At 34.3% G+C, this 20,934-nt stretch overlaps 1 protein-coding gene across 1 annotated transcript; it reads left to right on the top strand.

The window, feature by feature from the left end:
- The first annotated feature begins 3,623 nt into the window (after positions 1-3,623).
- Positions 3,624-18,204, top strand: LOC124630047 (activating signal cointegrator 1 complex subunit 2 homolog). Its single transcript, XM_047163757.1, has 3 exons — positions 3,624-3,780; positions 14,045-14,315; positions 16,341-18,204. Exons 1-3 carry the CDS (start codon positions 3,766-3,768, stop codon positions 16,916-16,918), a joined length of 864 nt encoding a protein of 287 aa, XP_047019713.1. The 5' UTR covers positions 3,624-3,765; the 3' UTR covers positions 16,919-18,204.
- The last annotated feature ends 2,730 nt before the right edge of the window (positions 18,205-20,934 follow it).

Raw genomic sequence — 20,934 nt, 5'->3', positions numbered from 1 at the left:
AAATTAGTGGACTAATTAATGTAATCATTGGCTTGCTGCTTAAAGGACAAATTGATGGTGTAAGATGTCGCTAAGTAGGTATATCAATTAAGAACCTATTACAAAATCATTAAAGTTTTACACCATAAAGCTTAGCTTACTTAAAAAGGCCCATGTTCCGAATTGCTGTTGCGGGTTGCCACAGAATCTAGCTTTTATAATATGCGGAAGTATCTAAATTCTAATATATGTTCCCATATTTGGGTTATTGAAAATTTTTGGGAAGGAAGCAGGAGACAGAGGACTTTTTTGTCCCAGGTCTGGGAACGGAAAGTAGTTCCCTCGGGACGCGGGTGAAACCGCACACAGGAGCTAGTAATTTATTAATGAAACCTCTCAATATCGTCGCCCACGTCGCAATAAATAAAAACCTGTCTCTGGTATGCGCAGGAGATGAAATCTGTGTCCTTACTACGCATACATTACGAGCACTTGCGGTGATCTTAGACGCGTTTATAGTCCGAGAGCTGGTCACACTGTTGAAAATGGTATTTGGTTAATAAGTACTTATTAATAGGTACGGCCTTTCTTTGCATATATAGGTTCTTAATCAAATTATATATCCTGGTTTCTAACCGAAAAAAAAAACAAGGAAGACGTCTGTAACCCTAATAAATCTACGTAAAGGTTACAGGGTTTTCAAGGCTCAACATTTTCTTTATTGGTATTTTTGAGCATACCTCAAAAATAGCAGTGGAAGTAAAACATGTTTTTTTTTCGTTTTAGCGTAAATGCACTTAACTGAAAAACTTCTACTTAGGTACTTTAGTTTCTTTATTACCTATTCACCTTCATACGGAATTTGGCTTACATGTTAAGTAACAATTCCTAGTTAGTTTCAATGCTAAATAAGTCGCAGTCTTGTCTCACCTAGGTTCTTCCTAGTAAGTATTGTGTTTCTAGCATACAATGCTATATTGTGCGCATTTCTTACGCCAATCCAATTATTATTACTTCATTCGAATCACAATAATGGCCAATTCATTACAGCTTAATACGTAATATTCACATCGGTGCGTTTGTTTCATAATGATGAATTAGCTTCAAGATTTTTTGTCAGCCTGTTAGATCTCTAAGAAATCTAAGAAATTAATAAAAGAATGACTTCTAATATTGATTAAACAGCATAATATTATTAATATTTTATTTAATACTTTGGTCAGTTTAATATCTCGACGAAAACATTTCTTTAGCATTGTGGAAAAGGAATACTTTTAATACTTTTACATTTTCGTAGTAGATGATACATAATAACCGAATGCACTTCATAATAAAACTTAGTACCTCACAAAATAATGTCAAACTTAACTTACCTAATGACAAAAGCTCGCGAGCTCTCACACTACATAGGCAGAGAGACTGGTTGTTCTTGGCCTTGCCGCGGGCGTCTCAACTGTGTTGCTTAAAGGGACAGCCTATCCATATGTATCTTTATACCCTACGTCTGTCAACGAGGGTTCAACACTTCCTCCTAAATTATAATGAACCAAAAAATTAAAGAATCCGTCGTATTACTAGAACCTCCTCCTATTTAGGAGGTCGGTTATTAATTGCTTTTCACACATCCTTGGCAGTTGTTACGGGTAGTCAGAAGCCAGTAAATCTGACAACAGTCTAGCCAAGGGGTATCGGGTTGCCCGGGTAACTGGGTTGAGGGGGTCAGATAGGGCAGTCGCTCCTTGTAAAGCACTGGTACTCAGCTGCATCCGGTTAGACTGGAAGCCGACCCCAACATAGTTAGGAAAAAAGATTAACATTTTAATTTATATGGATAATATAATTAGAAGCTTTACTTCAGAAAAAAAATGCTGTTCATGTTTTTGATAAAGTCACGGGCAACATTTATACTAATTACTATTTATAAAGTTGGTAATATAATTGCATCAAATATTGAAATATTTCAGTTCAGCAATAACAAGGAAGTTTTTATTTATGATTGACTAACTTATTTAGTGATGTTGTAAAAATTTAATTAATAATAGGTATTAATTTGATCATTTAAATGCGTTTAGTAAACGTCTAATTGGAATCTGGATCATATATTTTTTTACTTTAACGGCGTCAAGTCTAATTAATAAACTTAAGAGCGTATAAACATTAATATCGTTAAGTATATTTTAAGTTAACTATAATATCGTGTTATATCTATCTTAAGCTATTGAACTTTTGAATGTCCAAGAAACAAAGCAACTACTTAACAAAATTAGAATAACCTTTATAAGTTAAACCTTTATAAGCCTCTGGGCAGTGTGCTTTATCGAAACATACTTAATTTCTGGGTTCTAAATGGTTAATTTAATACAATTTTACTAAAGTAAGCTGAAAGGTATCGAGTGCAGGCTATGTAGACTACAGTTTATTAATCTTTTTAAGTGTAACAAAGATACCGCTAATATAATTATAGTTAATGTCTTTGGTAGCTAAAAATGTGACGTTTAGGAATCGTCCATGCTTCTTACCTTTGTGAAAAATACATGGGATCATTGATCTCACTGAAATCAATTGAAAGAATAGTGGAGATAAGGATTATAAAATAACGTTAAATGGTTTCTATAAAATGTATCAAATACGACATGGATAGATACCTGCTGCTACTTGAAAAGCTAGGTAAGTAGGTAGGTACTTACCTAGCTTTTCAAGTTACTTTTATGGGTCTTATGTCAAAATACTGTCTTTAGTAAGCAAAACAACAGATAGATATAGTATAGGAACGGCCGTTAAATCACCATTGCCGATCAGCATGTCATTAGGAATCGGAAAATGACCTTCATAGTGAAATGCGTGACTGTCGTACACAAACACACATGTTTTAAACAAAAGTCTACAACGTTGACCCCGTTTCAAACATCTAGGTCCTACACACTTGTATCTTAGCGCTTTTACAGGAAAAACTAAAGAAATTAAATGGAGTAAGGTCTATAATAATTCGTATGCAAAGCACAGGGGATCCGATTTTGATATTTTTGCTCCCTTTGCATGTTAGGAGATGGAAAATACCTAAGTAGGTAGATTTGCTTACATTGCTACAGAAGAAACATCAATACCAATTGAACTTGAAGAATTGAAACTTAATATTCGTTATTCGTGATTCCGTCACGGAAGCTAACTAGACTTAATGGCTACATATTTAATTTACAGATGTAATCAATCTATATTGAGTGCTAATCTCTGCTCAATACGTCATGATTAATTTATGTAGCGTTCGTTAAACTGATATATATGGAATTTAGAACCTCCTTGTCGGAAAGTCGCTCAAAAAGAGGTGGATTCAGGATAGAATTGAGTGTATTGCCAGGCCAGCTAAAGGGGCACAAAGGACTTATAATTTTTCTTTGTAAACATCAATGGAAATGAAGTCCCTACAACGTAGTTAATTGACATTTATGTATTCAACGTCATTGATATTGGACTTTCATTGCTCTCATTATGGTAAAACCCGTCGAAGTATCGAGACTGGACTCAAACTTGTAAAGCTATTCGCATAAAAAATAACTAGATTAAATAACAAGCATAATTCCTCCATGAATCATTTAGTAAATGTGTCAACTTCTGACCAACGGGGGTGTTACGTTACCATAGGGCTCTGTAGAGAATAACAATATCAGACCAACCACTGTGGTAACTTAGCGACATTATAAATACAGGTGGTCGTGTAGCCAGCGGCAGACGTGTGTTGTGATCGCTCGCCGGAACGCGCGCGAAACGCGGGAAATTTGACAAGCAGCCATGTTGGTTTTGAAGGTGAGTTTATGGTTACGAATTGTGGCGGGAAAATTAATGAGGCCATTTTCATGACCCGACTTTTTTAATTTCTTTGGCCATATTTTTTAAAGTTAACTTTTTATATTAGAAAATGCGGTTTGTTCTTGAAGTTGTGTTTTGAAGTGCCGGCATTGATTTTTTTTGTTGCAAAAGTGTTTGTTATTGTTCAAATTGTCACGTAATAGTGCGCTAATAATACTAAGAAGGTGTGATCCATTGAGTATTCAACGTTCAATACAAGTTAATGGGAATGTCTTGTGACCTTTTGTTTCTTATGGATACTATTACTGTACAATATTGATAGTGGACATAGAATAAAACGTGGGTGTTTAAGATTTATTTATAAGTAATTATCGTGTGCTTAATATGTAAGCTGCTATTGTGGAGTATTAAAAGAACTTTGAATTATCTTTTTGAAAAAATAAATTGTTTGCTCCTGTATAAAAAAATCTTTCTTTGTAGTATGGTTTGGTTAAATATGTTATTTTTTGTCCTGATTAACTTAACTAGGCATACACTTTTGGGCAGTTTTGCAATCCTAAGTTGTCAATAAGATAATCTTCAAATTATTTCGAAAAAAGCGAATTATTGCGTCAAGACAAAGTTTTCATTCACCATCTTTAACAAGATAAGTAAATATCTCGCAACATAAACAAAGAAAAACATCTGTCCCATGAAATAATCTTCATACTTTAACAAAAGATTAATATCATGTAGTACAAATTACGCGCCGTACCTACTGACCCTTTATTTTGCAACAATAATTAGAGCTTTAGAATTAATGTGAGTTTCTCACGGGTGATGTTTCATTTAGTGTTCATGTTCGTCCATTAGCGTGTAATATGCAACGCAGCGCAATGTGCTCCATTTCTTAGAAATTGTAAAGATCCTATTCTTAACTTCGTAAGCTAAAATGGATTTGTGTTGTGTTGGTGATGTCTAGTACCTGCCTAATGTCAAAGGAAACACACTGGTCGCTATGGTTACGTCTTTTTCTTAATTACGAACGTTCTTTTGTTTTACACTAATTTGAAATTGGAAAAGTTCACTTTTAAAAATAGAGCGCATTCGAAGCTCAATTACAATATTTTCGCGGTTTCACAAGTAAATAAGAACTCAGTTCTCGAACGATCGAGAACGATTTTGTAAATGTGAGTTACATTTGAATACTAAAACAAACACTGGATTTGTAAAACGGCAGCCAGTGCAATTTGCGTTATTTCTCAACGCAATATTATTGCCCCCATAAAGTTGTCAACTTGATGGAATATTACAATGCATAGCCAGTTATTTCTAAGGCCGAAGACATATTGACGCGACTGTGGTATGCCATTCGATCCTACGCGGAATAAATGGATGAATGTTCTATAAGAAATTCGTTATTTATTCTAGTTCATAGTAAAGTTAAGCTTACTGGACTTCAAGTTATATCAAACAAGTTAAAGCTCCGTCTTGATGGTTCACGAAACCAATTAAAATTTTACCAAATTTCCCTATACCTAGCACGCTAAGTTATTGCCTATCTTCTTACGCTTTAACACAAAAATGGCTCTACTTTCAACAAACTTTCTTATAGATTCTAGGTACGCATATGTAAGCGGATATGACAGTTCTTATAACTGCATATTACAGTTAATTATAAGTATTAACGTTCCAATACACGCAGCCTATCTGATCTCAGCCTAAAAGGAGCGAAGTAAACAAGTTTACGTAAATGCGATAACAAGGCCAGAAAGTGAGTTAAAATTAAACTCTTATTGAGGTTACAAATGTTTTCCGCAGTTTTTATTCTGTCCCATAATGACATCTTGCGATGCTTGCAGATTGAAAACGAGACGCGTAATGATAGTCTTTATTGAAATGGAATATACACTGTGCTGGCTATAGCAAAGGTTAGGTAATTGACACTCACAGGCCGTGTAGTTAAATAATATTTACTTCAATAATATAGGTATCTAATAAAATCCTCTCCCAAGTCTGACAAATAGGTACTATACTAAAAACTGCATCAAAATCGTTTCAGTCAAACCAGAAATAATTGCGCATAGACGATAGAATAACGGAACCTCCTAAAGATGTGCACAAAAAAGTGCTTACTTTATACAATCGACCTATATCATTATCCGGTATTACATGGAAGTAAATTATTTACATACCTAATTATTTAAACAAGATGGAATCATCATCATTTTTATCATCATTTAATATTGTCCTAGTCCTCAGCTTGCGTTTATTACTTACTAGCTTTCCGCCCGCGGCTTCGCCCGCGTGGAATTCGGTTATATTGCGGTATAAATCACAACTATAAGAAAACTTCTCATTCCCACGGAAAAATCTAAGAAGCGCGATGTAACGCTGGATACGACGAACTACAGGTTAAAGCGCGAGATATCATTGCACTTCTTACGTATCTTAAAAAAAACAACGTCACCACGTTTTAAAAAGCTATCATTCCACTTCTTACGTATTTTAAAAACACATCGTTACCACGTTTTAAAAACACCCAGCGCCATCTATCGCATACCTCAAGAACTAAATAACTTAACTAATACTTATACCAATTAGTAATTCGTTGAATTATAGTTATTTCAGGATAAGTAGATGTAAAAAAAACAGTTAAGACGATAAAACAAATTGTACGTCATCCCTCGGGAATTCCTCATTTTCGAGGATTCATTATCGTATCATTTAGCTTCTAAATTTATATGTTCATATTCGTTTGCAATATATAAGTAGATGTAAAAAAAAAAAAACAGTTTAGACGATTAAACAAATTGTACATCATCCCTCGGGAATTCCTCATTTTCGGGGATTCATTATCGTATCATTTAGCTTCTAAATTTACATGTTTATATTCGTTTGCAATATATTACCTTGTTTTAAACGACACACAGCGCCATCTACAATCCATCCATCAAGCAAACAATATTTTTGTTTTCCCTCGGGAATATCTATTTTTTTCGGGATAAAAAGTACCCTATTATTTAATCCGGACTTCTAACTTTACGTCTGCAAAATTTCAAAGCAATCGGTTCAGTAGTTACGGCGTGAAAGTGGAACAAACAAACAAACAAACAAACAAACTCACTTTCCGATTTATAATATTAGTAAGGATGCATCTGCGATTAATCATTCTGTCTGTTTGCTTTCACATAAGTCCTTACTTACCTACATCATTCAATTCGCCCCTCTTTTCTTCTAATCTAAACCACGCCAATTTCTCCAAAATATTCAGCACTTAATAATCTCAAAATACCAATAATACTTGCCAGTTTCACAAGTGGTTCGGAATGTAACACAAATAGGTGGGCGCGGTCGTTGCAACAGCCTGATGATCGACTTGTAGGCTATCATAGCTGTGCTCGGTAGACCGGCAGGGGGCGGGCATGACGTCAATGGAGTAGATGTTATGGTAGCTCAGATGTGGGTTATGATTAGATGGACTTCCTAGGGTATAAAAAGGCTGGGGCCTGGGCTCTGGAATGCTTCTAGAATGGTTCTAGAAGGATAGGTGGGTGGTTAGTCAGTATTTAAGAGGCGGAATTGTACAAAACTGTCGTCGATGAAACGTCAAAAAAGAATTACAGTGCTTAGAATTTTGTTTTTTTTTTGTAGTAAGTAAAATAGTGATAAATAAGTATTAAAGATGTTATCAACGGTAATTCTACATGATTTCATGAATAATAATGTTTTAGAACTTTAGTCAAAAGCTGATTGACTTCTTGTTCGAAAATCTTGGTCTATGCGGCTTATATGTATATCTGTGATTGATTACGCCACCAAATTAATTCATAATTGGAATGGAACGTCATTTGTTTGAAATTATCTGACATTTGTACCAATCCGCTAGTGGTGTAACTGGCCACACCATTATGTTTGCACCAAAATGAAAGATTGCTTGAAAATAACCACAAAACACGCAGGTATTAGTTTAAAACCTTGATTATTAGAAGGTACAGGAATATGCCCGATGCACAGACAGAAGTTGTAATGAGTTTTAGCTTTATTAGGAGTGAATTAAGTTAATTACTAGCGTAACAAAAGAATAGGTTCAGCTTGCCATATTAGGGTGTAAAATTGAGATCAACTGTCACAGAACGTCTTGAGCGTTGTGTTTAAATGTTTAATGACCGGTGAGACAGGGGTTCATAATTTTATTGTATCATATTTTCGAGGGATAAATCTTTACCATGGTCCGTTTTCCGATATTTTCAATAAGTAAGGTCCAAAATTATAACGGAAAATTATTAATTAATGGATAGGTCCGTTCCTGATCATCTCTTTGAGCCCATTTCCTAACGTTTTTTCTTCAAAACTTCCTTCCGTGATATAGAAAGAAGTGTAGACCTACTTTTACTTCCTAACCTCAAAATTTATAGATTATAGACTAGTCATTACTATTCTATATGAACCAAGTAGGTACTCAGTATGCAAGCCTAGTCCACAGAAATAGATAACTTTGCTACGCAACCCAGTTTACGCAACAATTGTATACAATAACAATTACTTGCGTTCCGTTCAACTTTTGTTTTTAATCAAGTTCAATTTTGACAGTTCTTAGCATGACAATGTAGGCTGTATGTGATGTATTGTCTTGACCAAAGAGTTGCTTTTATAAAAAGAATACAATGTATTCATTGGCGGGTATTTTGGCGGTTTTTCTCGTTTTTGGTATCAGATAATTGAGGCATTGTTACGCTTAATTATTGGTATTTTGTAACTGACTACACTATAGCTCTGTGTGCAAGTTATTTATTATTTGACACAGGTCGTTTTTTTTTTATTAAAAGCTCTGAAACGTATCACGTTTTACTTCAAAAATACTAATGTCTCTAAAAGCTTATTACTTAGCTGTAGGTATTTCTGTTGTTAGCATGTCTAATAAATAATATTGAAGTAGTAACACTAATTTATCTAACTTGTAGATCATAAAAATATTTTGAAATCATTACCTCTTACCAAGCTACAAAAACATGGCCACTATTTAATTACTATTACAGTAGGAACTTTTCTAGAAAAAAATAAATTAAAAGTCTGCGTCTAGACACGCAATAAACCTATATCCGTAACGTTTGGCAATGTCTTGTTTATCAATATTAATAATCTGACAATTACATTCACTTGTATTGTCCAAAATAATACTGTTTATAATATAAGTGAACGGCTTTTAACTTAGGTTAAGCACGAACTTAAAGAATTTAAGGAAATGGTGCAATAATTTTAATGTGAGAGTACTGTAGATATGAAGTAGAAGTAGGTTTTATTAATTGTAATTGATACTGGCCGGACAATGATATAAATAGAAATAGAATAGAATAGTTTTTATATATTGAAGTATGTCACTTCACCCCCGAGTCAGAAAATAAACCAAAGTTAAAGTTCCTTTTTATGTTTTAATTGAATAACCTGAAGATCCCCGGTCCCTAGCGCGCCACGCGCTACAGTACCTTGCACATTGCAAACTTTTAGTCAGCCGATAGTTTGTTTCATGGGCTCTTAAGCAGTACCTAAGTATGTAGATGAATGGACTCTAGTCCTTTACAATTTAAAGATCAAGTATTTAGCCGGTGACTGACCGACTAAAAACTTTGAATGAATTCAAGATTTCCTTAAAAAAAAAACAACTATCTTTATTCTAATTCTTTATTGCACACTGTTTAGTAAACAGTAAATTCATAAGGAATACAGAAAGTTATGTACAACGGCGAGCTTAACCCGGAATTGGGTTCTTTATTTAAACTTTATTTTCAGGCATCAATGGCCCATAGATAAATACCTTAAAGCTAGCATAAATATGCTATATACAAAATCAGGCTATCAGGCCGATTGTTTAGTGTGCAGTGTGTCCTTAGATTAAACACGAATTTGAATAATTTAAGGAAATGGTGCAATCATTTTAATCTAAGTTTGATACATCAAACTTACATACACAAAACCAGTCATAGTTTTTTGGAATATGAATAGGATGTGGTTGGATTTCCTATTTTTTATAATTGCATTACCTTTTTGTACGTGGTGCACGAGTTTCAAATTTTCAATGAATGAAATCACGTTTCGATACAGTTCCGGATCAGTTCTGAACCTGAAGTTTTTTTTTTTTCCTTTTTGCATAGATTTTGTACCGAGTTGACTCATAGTTTTTTTAGAATAAGTACCATGTAAAATTACCTCAACATCTTCCCTCGGGTCAGTTGACCCAGTTTACTCTCCATGTGTTACCTATAAGTTTCTATTTACTAACAAGTTTTGTGTATAATATATTTTTTAGTCTTTATATATGTATATCTATGAGCCAATGCAGCCTGAAAATAAATGTACTTTCATTTGATTTGATATCGTACCCATTTATCTCAAACCTATGTCACAATATACAACCTCATTTAACAAAAACAGAAAAGGAAAAACAAAACGAAACCACACGATAACGACATTCACATTACAACACTTTAATACCCAACAATTATTAAAATAAAAAACTCAAACTAATAATTATAAGTACAAGTAACCGATCGAAATCAATGATGTAAAAAAGCGACCTTATAATAGATTTTAGTTCGCCAAAATTAGGCCGTGGTCGGACGTGCGACATATTTGAATTGCTTGCGACAAAACATGTCGCGATTAAGTAGTAGGATGATGTAATTGTATGGCGCTACGTGGTTTCACACTTGACTGGTTGAGAGTCCTTGTCTTACATATTTGTTAGGATATCCTATGAAAATAAGTAAGTAATTAAGTAGGTTTATGATAAATGTTACGATTTTCAGAATGTATGTCAGAATAAACTGTTTCAATGATGATGAAAACTTTATTACTTGTTAGCTTTTAGGTAATCACTATTTGCCATTTAATGCTAAACAAGTTACCATGATTATCCAAGTTAAAGTTAGTTTTAATCAATTAGCATTAGAATATCTTCCGATACTTAATTCTAATACATGCATAGCTCATTTCTCATACAACCTTCTCTGTACATCAAACAATAAACCACAATACATATTCATGAAATCTAATCACATGAAGACATAATACGCATTCAGACACGACAAACGCCAAACCGGCCACGCTTGTCTTACCGTCTGAACACACCCTAATACATCTGATTTACACGCGAACCAAACCGCATTCTTCGACAAGTATGCAACGAGAACTAATGATATCAACTTATGCGCAATAGTTAAATATCGCTTGTCACCTTGGTAATGCCATCTGTAGGTATGAAAAGCTTGCTTTCCGTGAAGCTTTGAATAATTCATTAATTAATTAGTTGCATTGAAAGGGAAAATATAGAACTTAAATATAATTATAGAAGAAAATGCACTGAAGAGGATTGAATTATGAACGTTTTTTTATCATAATTAATAATGGCTGTAGTGTTAGTACCAGTGTTTAATAAAAATATAACAATAACACTATGTAGCAGAAATACACCGTGCTTTGCAGATAGAGTCTTTCCGAAGAAAATATTAGATATTATTTTGACAACTTGCGTTTAACGGAAGGTAGAAAAAGATAAGCCCTTAGTTCTTAGAACTATCAGAAAGACAGTGCTAAGCTTAAAGCTCTAGTTCGTAAGGTTTGATTCTTAGCTTCGTCAAGTTTACATCCTTGAACGCTTCGTATAAAATTTAGTATCACCGCATTGTAGGAGTAGGGCATATTAACTAGCTGTTACCTACACATAACTATGGTTACACGAATTCTGAATATCAATTAGGCTTTTATTAGTGTAGGAAGTGTTCGAACGCTCAACGTCCTAGGTGTTACGTAAGCACTGGATCTATCTAGACTAGACCGCTATGTAGTTCACGATATAATGCCTAGGTGGTTTGTCAACATTTAATAGTTATTATACTTAATCACTGACTCAAAGATTGATTGGAATTTCTCTTTTGAGTTTTCCGATGTTGTTAATTAATGGCGGGTCTATGACATGAAAGATATATAGGTAATATGTTTCAGTTTATAATAGGAATTGTTATTTTAAAGACATTTATCCATATTTAATTTAATGTATTGTATATACTAACTTATTGATAGGTAGTTTTTAAGGGATCTACTGTAAGGATTCGGGCGAAATTTTATACATACCTTTGTATAATTATTATTTTTCTATAGGTACATTGATTTAAATATGACTAAATACATTCTTGATCGGATTCCTTGTACCTTGTATTTCAAAAAATGCTTCCTCAATACATCAATAAATTAATACAATTGCCTATACCTACTTTTAAGTTCTTATAAAATATAGCCTGACAGAGTTATTTGTGCAATGTCATTGGTGTACAAAAAAGGCGACGCCATATCATATTTCTCTTTTTGCGTTGACGTTGATCGATAATGTGCCACTAATTAGAGCATTACGTGGAAATATTTTAAATTAACTTTTTGGTCTAATCATATACAACTTATTGCCTCTAACAATTTTTATTACCTACCTCTGATCAAATCTTACTTTTATTTGATTTTTGTAAACGTCTGGTGTCAAACTCGGAAACGTCTATATACAAATTGGGCTGATAAATCAGCACTTTTCGAACATCAAAAACAAAAGGCTGCCCCCAAAAACGCCCGCCCTTCACCACTTCCTATGTGTTTTGGCTGGGAAAAAGTGAAGCAACAAACTCCCCAGCAATGTGTATAAGCTATGTCATTTTATTCTTGTAGGTACCTGGAGCTAGTTTTAAAGCTCACAGACAAAGTCACAGGTAGCCATGTGTATAGCTAGTCAGTTGCATTAGTCAATTCGATAGGGACTTTTTGTCAAATGTAATTACTTACTGTTTTTGTTCTCTAGGACTTGACAGGTAATCGAACTTACGATCTCAAGGTTTAGAGTCAGAGTGACTGCTGCTAATTGAAATATACTCTGAAATACTTATTACTTGTTAAAATGCCATGAGTAATTTAATGTAACATTTAATTAAATTCATGCAATCGAAAAACAGGAATCCAATTTGAAGGCTTCTGGCAACCATTGACTTTTTTCCGAAATTCGTAAACAAAAGCAAAACTATTTCATCTTTGTCTTTCAATCTACTAATTAAATCAAGTCTCAATCAAAGCCGATATCCAATTACACACTTTATATGTATAGTTATGTACATTAAACTTATAAACAAAGTATAGTATGTCCGTATTGACCACAAGGCTATGTCGCTCAGGACATTCTCTTCGACGAATGAAATACGTTTCTTGTGTACTTTACCAGGAATTTGTAAGAAAAAATGTATATACAGGTAGTATCGACGAAATGGTTTGAGAATTTATCCTTATAGGGTTTTTGATGACGTTAAGAACTGATTTTCTGAAGATAAAGGAACGAATGAAAGAAGAAGGATTATGATACCTTTAGTGGTAGGTGGTAGCTATGTATTTCTATGGCTAAAATTACATACGCATACCAGGTTTTCCAGGTAGATAGTCTTTTCACAAGTCCATGTTTTTCCGCCTAGTTACACATATAACACAAGAAAGTTTTTTGCCATGAAATAGACACACATCGAAAATACTCTGCTATTGACAAAAAATATGGAAAACGCCAAAAGCCAGGTCGGGAAATTATACCCCTTAAAATTAGTAGACCAATAAAGTATTTTCGTAAACACATTAAATTTTTACATGTTAACCGTTATTTCCTAAAGAATCATAATGCGTTTATGTTTCCACAAAAATATCAATTACCAAACACACCCATAACAATTACCCATAAATTAAACCAAACAAGTTACTACTTATTTCATACAAAAACTTATTACTCTCAACGTAACGAGTCCGCGACGATTACGCCACGACATCGGCAAGATCAAGGGCGCGGTTCACTTTTAACTGTTAACTAGAATAACTTAACGCCTTACTTTTTGCGTTAAACTTGCGTAATTTTAACTGAGATTCACGCTTCGTTGGTAACGTAATAAAAAGATGCGGTTGTGTTTCTTTATTTTTACTTCCGAAGTTTGGTCATTTTTTGCATTGTAATATTTTATCTTATTAATCGGGCCAAATTGTTACAAATTATTTGTGGTATAGTAATAGTCCGATTTTAATCGTAAAACATAAGATTATGATCCTCATATAAACTACTCATATAAACTAAAGACTAGCCTTCTATTGTATTATGCAACTTTGTTTAACGAAAAACTACTTACAAACTTTTGCATTCAAACAACGTTGGCTCCAAAACACTACCCTGCGAAGCACCCGAACCACCCAACCTAATTTCACCTCAATCTCTTTCCAGACTTTGATCATCTGCGCGGCGTGGCTCACAGTCCACTGCCAGGGTCACAATGGACCCACCACGACTCCTGTGCCCATCCTCAAGCAGATCAATAGGCAGAATGATGATGGATCCTACAGTTACGGCTACGAAGCTGCCGATGGATCCTTCAAGATTGAGACAAAGTACCCCAATGGTGATGTAGCTGGGAAGTACGGATACGTTGATGAGAATGGCAAGCCTAGAGAGATTTCTTATGGAGCCAGCAGCCAGAGGGGTTTCGAACCTGAAGGTAGGATTGTTGTTGTGTTAGCTGTTTTGTTTTTGCGTGGGGATTTGAGATAAGGTATGGATTGATACATACTTGTAGTGTAAAGTTGAAGTTTGTAAAATTGGATTCCTTAAAAAAAATACATTCCTACGAATTGAGAACTTCGTCCTTTTTGAGAAGGCGGTTAAAAAGGTAGATCCTTGAGTGCTTCTTGCCAAGATTTTTGTGTAGATGAGCGAAATTCATTAAATTATTAATTCATTAAAAGCACATTTGAAAACCATTTTCACTCTGTCAATGATTGATCATAAAAAGTATCAGTATCTATTTAAGTGATCTCTCTTCGATATCGAAATATCACACTTTTTTGCTACTCTTTAATCATCTCTCAACAAAGTCAGTTAAAAAGAACTTACTAATCAATTACCACAACTACCAATTAGCTTGTTCCGTACCACAACACGTACAAACAGCTCATAACTGGAGCGGTTGCTCCATCGCTCTCTAATTCTCTATGGTTGGGAAACAACACATCATGGTGTAATGCCATGGTGGAGTGGACGATGATTTGTCATTTATAGATCTGTAGGTACAATTGAGGCTCATGAGGAAACTATAGCAATCATTACTAAGGATTATAAGAAAGTACATGTATGGATTATGGAATCAGGCTTAACTTTGATTTCCACAAAATCTAAAACATGTTAGTAAAAAAATTCCGAGACACATGAAAATGTATGGAAGTTGGAAGTTCCGAAATAATGTAAAATGTAGATATTACCTAAAAGCGTAGGTTAGATCATAATTTGTACTATGAGGCAGTCCTGACGACATCTTTGGCAGTCGTTACGGATAGTCAGAAGCCAGAAAGTTAGATAGTACCTAAGTCGCTACGCGTAAAACACTTGTATGCAGCTGCATTTGGTTGAGACTGGAAGCCGACCCCAACACAGTTTGGGAAAAAGCTAAGCAGATGATGAAATAGGCATGACAATGTTTACGTGTTGGATAACAAAAATACTTAGATACTCTCTAGTTAATGATATGGCAAAATTTAACCGTAACAAACTAGATGACTCTAAAATGGTTATGCAACAAGTAACTAGGTACAAACAAGCGTAGTATCAATTCATTTCACGAAACCATATGTCACATGATAAGCACCATTTAAGATGACAATGCTAGAAGCATGTAGGTATTATGATAATACGACCGCTCCATTTTGTATTGGTAGGCCAAACAAATGGGGATTAAGTTACAAGTTGTCATGTTGGTATCAAGTTCGCATGTTGCCTACATGGTTGACTGCATAAAAATAAACTAGCTTCGCTTAATTTAGCTTACTTAAATAACTAACGTAATGTCTATCTCAGAATTAATATCCATTTCAAATAACACGCTGAATCGAATAAAAGAGCTCTAACATCAGTTTGTATTTTGAGTTTATTCTAATATAATTTTTAACGCTTATGTTTCTGTAACTAACTACATCGTTAACAATACCAATTATCACATCTTTACCTCATTAAAACAGTTGACTCTTGGACTAGAAAACCCAACTACCCAAATATTGCAACTCATTCTAAACAACTGGCATGGCAGCAACCTTCACGCACTGTTAATCCATCTAACCGGATAATTCTCGCTAACTGGAAGATTATATTACCTAATACAACTTAAAACTAGATTAAAATTGCAATAAAAGTAATTTATTTTAATCTGATTCCATTTTTAGTTAAGCTCTCTTTAACTTGTTAACTAATTAATAGTTATAATTGCCAACAAACTTATATTTAGATGACTCAACGTCTTTTAAATAACCCCGTTATTACAATGTTAATTGTCATAAGTTTATATCAAAATTGAATGTCACGCTTAAAAAGCAGATTTCAAAGAAACTGTCTTATTTCTTGACCTTTTTACCAAAGTTTTTAACATCAGACAACGAGCAATTAACAAACTAAGGACGATAAGTTTCATGTTTCCAAAAATGCATTCATTTGATCTGACATGTAGCAATCACTTAATGAACCCTTCACCTTCCAGGTCCCGGCATCATGGTGCCCCCACCAACCTTGAACAACAACCAGCACTCGACCAACGCCCTGACTGACGGCCAAGAAGACGACGGCCAGTACCGAGAGGATCCCAGCATCTACGAAGACCCTAAGTACAACAGCCGCGCTCAACCACGACCAGCCCCAATCAGGCAGTACCACCAACCAGCTCAACCAGCCCCAGCGAGGCAGTATCAGCCGGAACCTGCAGCATTCCCTACAGCAGCCCCAGCTCCTCAATACCAACAGCCTAGCCAATTCCGTTCAGCCCCTCTATACTCTCAACAGACTAGTTTGTTCAACCAAGGTCCTCAGCAGTTCCCTTCTCAAAATCAGGACTTCAGACCTCAAAGCCAGGTGTACCACCAGCAGCCTCAGTTCTCTTACCAGGCGTATACTCCTCAGCCTTATAACAACTTCCAGAGCCAGTCTTTCCAGCCGCAACCTCAGCCGCAGTACCAACAGCAGGGTTACAACCAGAATCAGAATTATAACCCATTCTTTGGACACCCTGCCCAGAACTTCGATCCTAGCTCTGGATCTTATTCTATTAATTTTACTGGTTAAGCAATGATTGGCTGTTATTTTTGATGGTATTTTAGGTGTTAAGTTCGTGGGAAAGTAGACGAATCATTACTTGCAAACTAATAGATAAATAAAAGAACAATTATTTTAAAAACGTTGTCATAATTTGAAAAATGAAGAATAAAAATAAAGAAAGTGCTGCCAACTTCAGCAAATAATGATTTATCTGCTAAACCATAACGTATAAAAATATTTTGTACAAAATGTAGAAAATTTAAGGTTACCCAAAGTGACGAATGACACCTTTTTTACGATTTTTTGTATATTTTTAGTACTAGTCAATAGTATCGGCGTTTTTATGAAATTTTGTACGAAGGAGCTTTAATTATATTGTCACTAACAATATTAATTAAATTATTTATTGATACATTTCCTTTGTTATAGGGTTTAAAAATACGTATATAAATCTACATATTTATGAAATGCAAATTATTATATTTATTAACATATGTAAATAGGTACTTGTCAATATCAATCTTTTATATTTTACATGTATTTTATGTATTATATTCTATTGATATTTAATGTATCGGTACATAAACACATAATAAATAAGACGACCATATTTACCTTCATCTGACTTGTGTTGTACTTAAAATATGTAAATATACCATAAGTATTATAATTGAATTATAATATGCATTCATATAATTACGTGATTTGGCAACACATTTTACGCTTACCTAAAGAAACTGTTTATTTTGATCTAGTAACACACTTAGCAGCCTTCCTAATGCAAGTAATTTTTCAGCTAATTTATGAAACTGCTGGAATTTATTTATGGCAGTCTAACTGCAGTACTCAAATTGGCTGATTTAATTAACTCTAATATTCGGGCTTCTAAGTGTGTAACTCGCCTTAAAGTAAAAACTTAGCGATACATTCTTCAGTTATATTTGCCTTTGAATAAGCTAAGGGTGTCTATATTGTGTGTTAACATACTCTTAATAAATTAAATATTATATTTACAGTTAAAATGTAATTTCAAATTGGCAATGCAAAATGTTGCCAACATTTATTAGGCACGTATCTTATGACTGTAACGGTTATTAAATACTTAGTTATATAATTAATTATAAAATGTGTTGCCAAATTATACTTTTGTATACCCAATAAAAATAAACCTACCTTTAAGTATCTAACAATGAAATAAATATTCATTAAACGGCCGCTTGATTACGCGTGCTCCATTTCAAAATGGTGACCGCAACGCGAAATAATACGTGTATCGATTGTAAATATATGATTAAATAAAACGTTATGTAATATTTTGAGCGTTTCCTTTTTATTGTTGACGAGAAAGTGCACTAGTTACAGGTCATTCGTTTGTCATGCGTGCGATATAGAAGGAAATGAATGATTGCAGTTTTGTGCATCCTAATGTGTAGGAAGCTGAATAGAAAACTACCTAAATATTTACTGTGCGCTATAGAAGATATGGAAATCCGACTTCATGTAGCTTAATTCCTTAATTTCATAAGTAGTTATCTATCCGCTAAGAAGGTTTCTCCGTGGCTAAAATTAATTCAAGGGTTCAACTAGGATGCATAAAAAAGAGTGTAGCCAAACTGATGGATGCAAGAAAACTTCACGTTCCAATTCTGTAATAAAGCAACATATTCATCATATTCATTGTCAATTGTAGGAATCTATCTAAGAAAGTGAGTAATATTCAAAACTTTCCTTAGCCATTGGCAGCAAATTGGCAGAGCTGTAGAAAATAAAATGTAGATTAGTTTAAGCATGCATTTATCATAAAGTCATACAATACGAAACACTAATATTGGGAAGTATGACAATATGACTAAGGATTATGACAAACTGGTAATTCAAGTATAGAGAGGAAATACCGTAGGCGGCTTCTATATCCTGCTCGCGAGTAGGCGGCCTTACTCGATCCAAATATTGAATTGAAGGGTGTGATTGACTATTCACAATCATTAATATTTACAAGATTGATATCGCTTCTAGTATGGGTAAGTGAAAATATGAATTAATCCCATCGGCGTCGTATTAAAGAGTAGGTACCTATACCTACTGTATTTATTTTACAAACGTAAAGAAGCAACGAGGTAAAGTTTGTGTGTGTGTGACGTTGTAACCTCTCAGGGTCTAAGACTAATTTTGAAAATTCCTTTAGATAGAAGTTCCCTTAGGACTTAAGAAAACGCACGAATCAGCTTTTTTCGTTAGTTTGTACCCTAAAGGCTCCGAAACTACTGAAGCGATTTGAAAAATTATTACACTGTTGGGAAGCCACATTCTCCCCAAGTAAGGGTATATTTTATCCCGATACGGGCAGTAGTCCCCCCGGGATGCGGGTGAAACCGCGGGAAACCTTGTGAATGATATAAGGTGTTTCCGCAACTAATTCTCTGCCCCCTCTTCACCCCGCAACCGCTTCAAACCCGCTTTCAAATAAATAAAACCAATATAGTATTACTCCAACAAATTAAAATTATTCACAAAAACTAGAGCAGAATTAATCGCAATTCATTACAAACTTGTGTTATTGCATACAATCAACAAAATGTCAAGTGTGAGTCGCAAGGTCTCAAGTTACGACAAGTTATATGAAGAGATAAGTTAGGGCTAAGTTGCAATATGACTAAGTTTTGCATTTAAGTTGACGCAGATTACATTCAAGTTGTCTTTATTGCGCTAAGTGATCCTGATTTGACATTTAAGTTGTGTAGGTTATTTTGTTGCCTAATATTTTGTGCTGAATCTAAAATTAAAGCCTTAAAATATAATTTTGAGTACCTAACGCTTAAATGTCACCTATACTGAATAAGGAGGAAACATTTGTTTGCTTGTTTGTACCCCAATGTCTCCGAAACATTGAGCCGATTTGAAAAATTCTTTCACTGTGGGAACTACACTCTTCCCCAGCAATATCCGATTTAAAAATAAGTAGGAGACATTTTGAAGATAAAATACCAGCAATATAGATTATATTTTATCCCAGTAGTTCCCACCGAATGCGAGTGAAAGCGGCTAGCAGTGGATCCTACGTAGCTATTGTTACAATTTCACGTGAACCCATTACCAGATTTAGGAAAAAAGACTAGGGCTTGTTGGGTAGTTATAAACCTGCAATCCACTCAATAAGATGTAAAAGAAGAACCAAAGTAAAAAGTTTTCTACAAGCAGATAGAAAATAATAAAGATTAACTAAAATGCAACAATCTACATAATATGAACACGGAGGAACTCATTTATAATCAATTGTATTATTATGACAACGACTTAGACATGTCCCATTCACACAAGCACTTACTTAAATACCAAACAAACATGAAAATACATGTGGCATTATTAAAATCGGCCTTTCAACTAGATAGGCGATACAATAAATAGGCGACAGAACAAAGTGAGGCCGACAAGACCTCCAAACTCGAGCAATGACTTGTAACTTGTAAGTCAATTCGTCGCGTTGTGTAGACCACGCCTTGTGGCATAGAGTAGTGTAGACACAGAGAGTAAGGAGAATTGCTTAAAATAAAATTCTGAAAGGATGGCATGGATAAGAAGGAAGTGAATGTTAGTACCTGTATTGACGAAAAAATCTGCAACAGTCGGTTTTAAGAGCAAAAGATTTGCTTTAATAAATTCTTATCGCCAGGACAGAATTGCGTGTTTGTGTCAAATTGCATTCAAATCTGTATTCCTTATAATTTTTTTGTAACTAATATTTTAGACGTCCAGGAAACCAATAAGACCATTTTCTTCTAAAATTGTATTGTAGAGCTCCTATAAACTTTTCGAAAATATATTTACCTATTTACTATTAAATTAGAAGATACATAAGTTGAACATAGTACATAGATAGATGCCTTTTCTTTTTAATTCTAAAATATATATCTACAAATTCGCAAGGCAAACATAGCAAAACAAAACCTCTGTTCCCAACTACTCTGTGCACAATTGAAATTAAGCTGTACTCACACTAAATGTCACTTCCTCATGAGATCTCATGTGTACTACACATATTCTCA

This window comes from Helicoverpa zea, chromosome 4, assembly GCF_022581195.2.
Source record: "Helicoverpa zea isolate HzStark_Cry1AcR chromosome 4, ilHelZeax1.1, whole genome shotgun sequence".
NCBI lineage: Eukaryota > Metazoa > Arthropoda > Insecta > Lepidoptera > Noctuidae > Helicoverpa > Helicoverpa zea.
The sequence above is the reverse complement of the archived record's forward strand: the minus strand, read 5'-3'. Positions and strand labels throughout refer to the sequence as shown.

What these genes read in the sequence shown, in the direction of transcription:
- LOC124630047 (XM_047163757.1), top strand. An exon ending in GAGGGGTTTCGAACCTGAAG is followed by an intron (nt 14,316 to 16,340) that starts GTAGGATTGTTG and finishes TTCACCTTCCAG; the next exon opens with GTCCCGGCATCATGGTGCCC.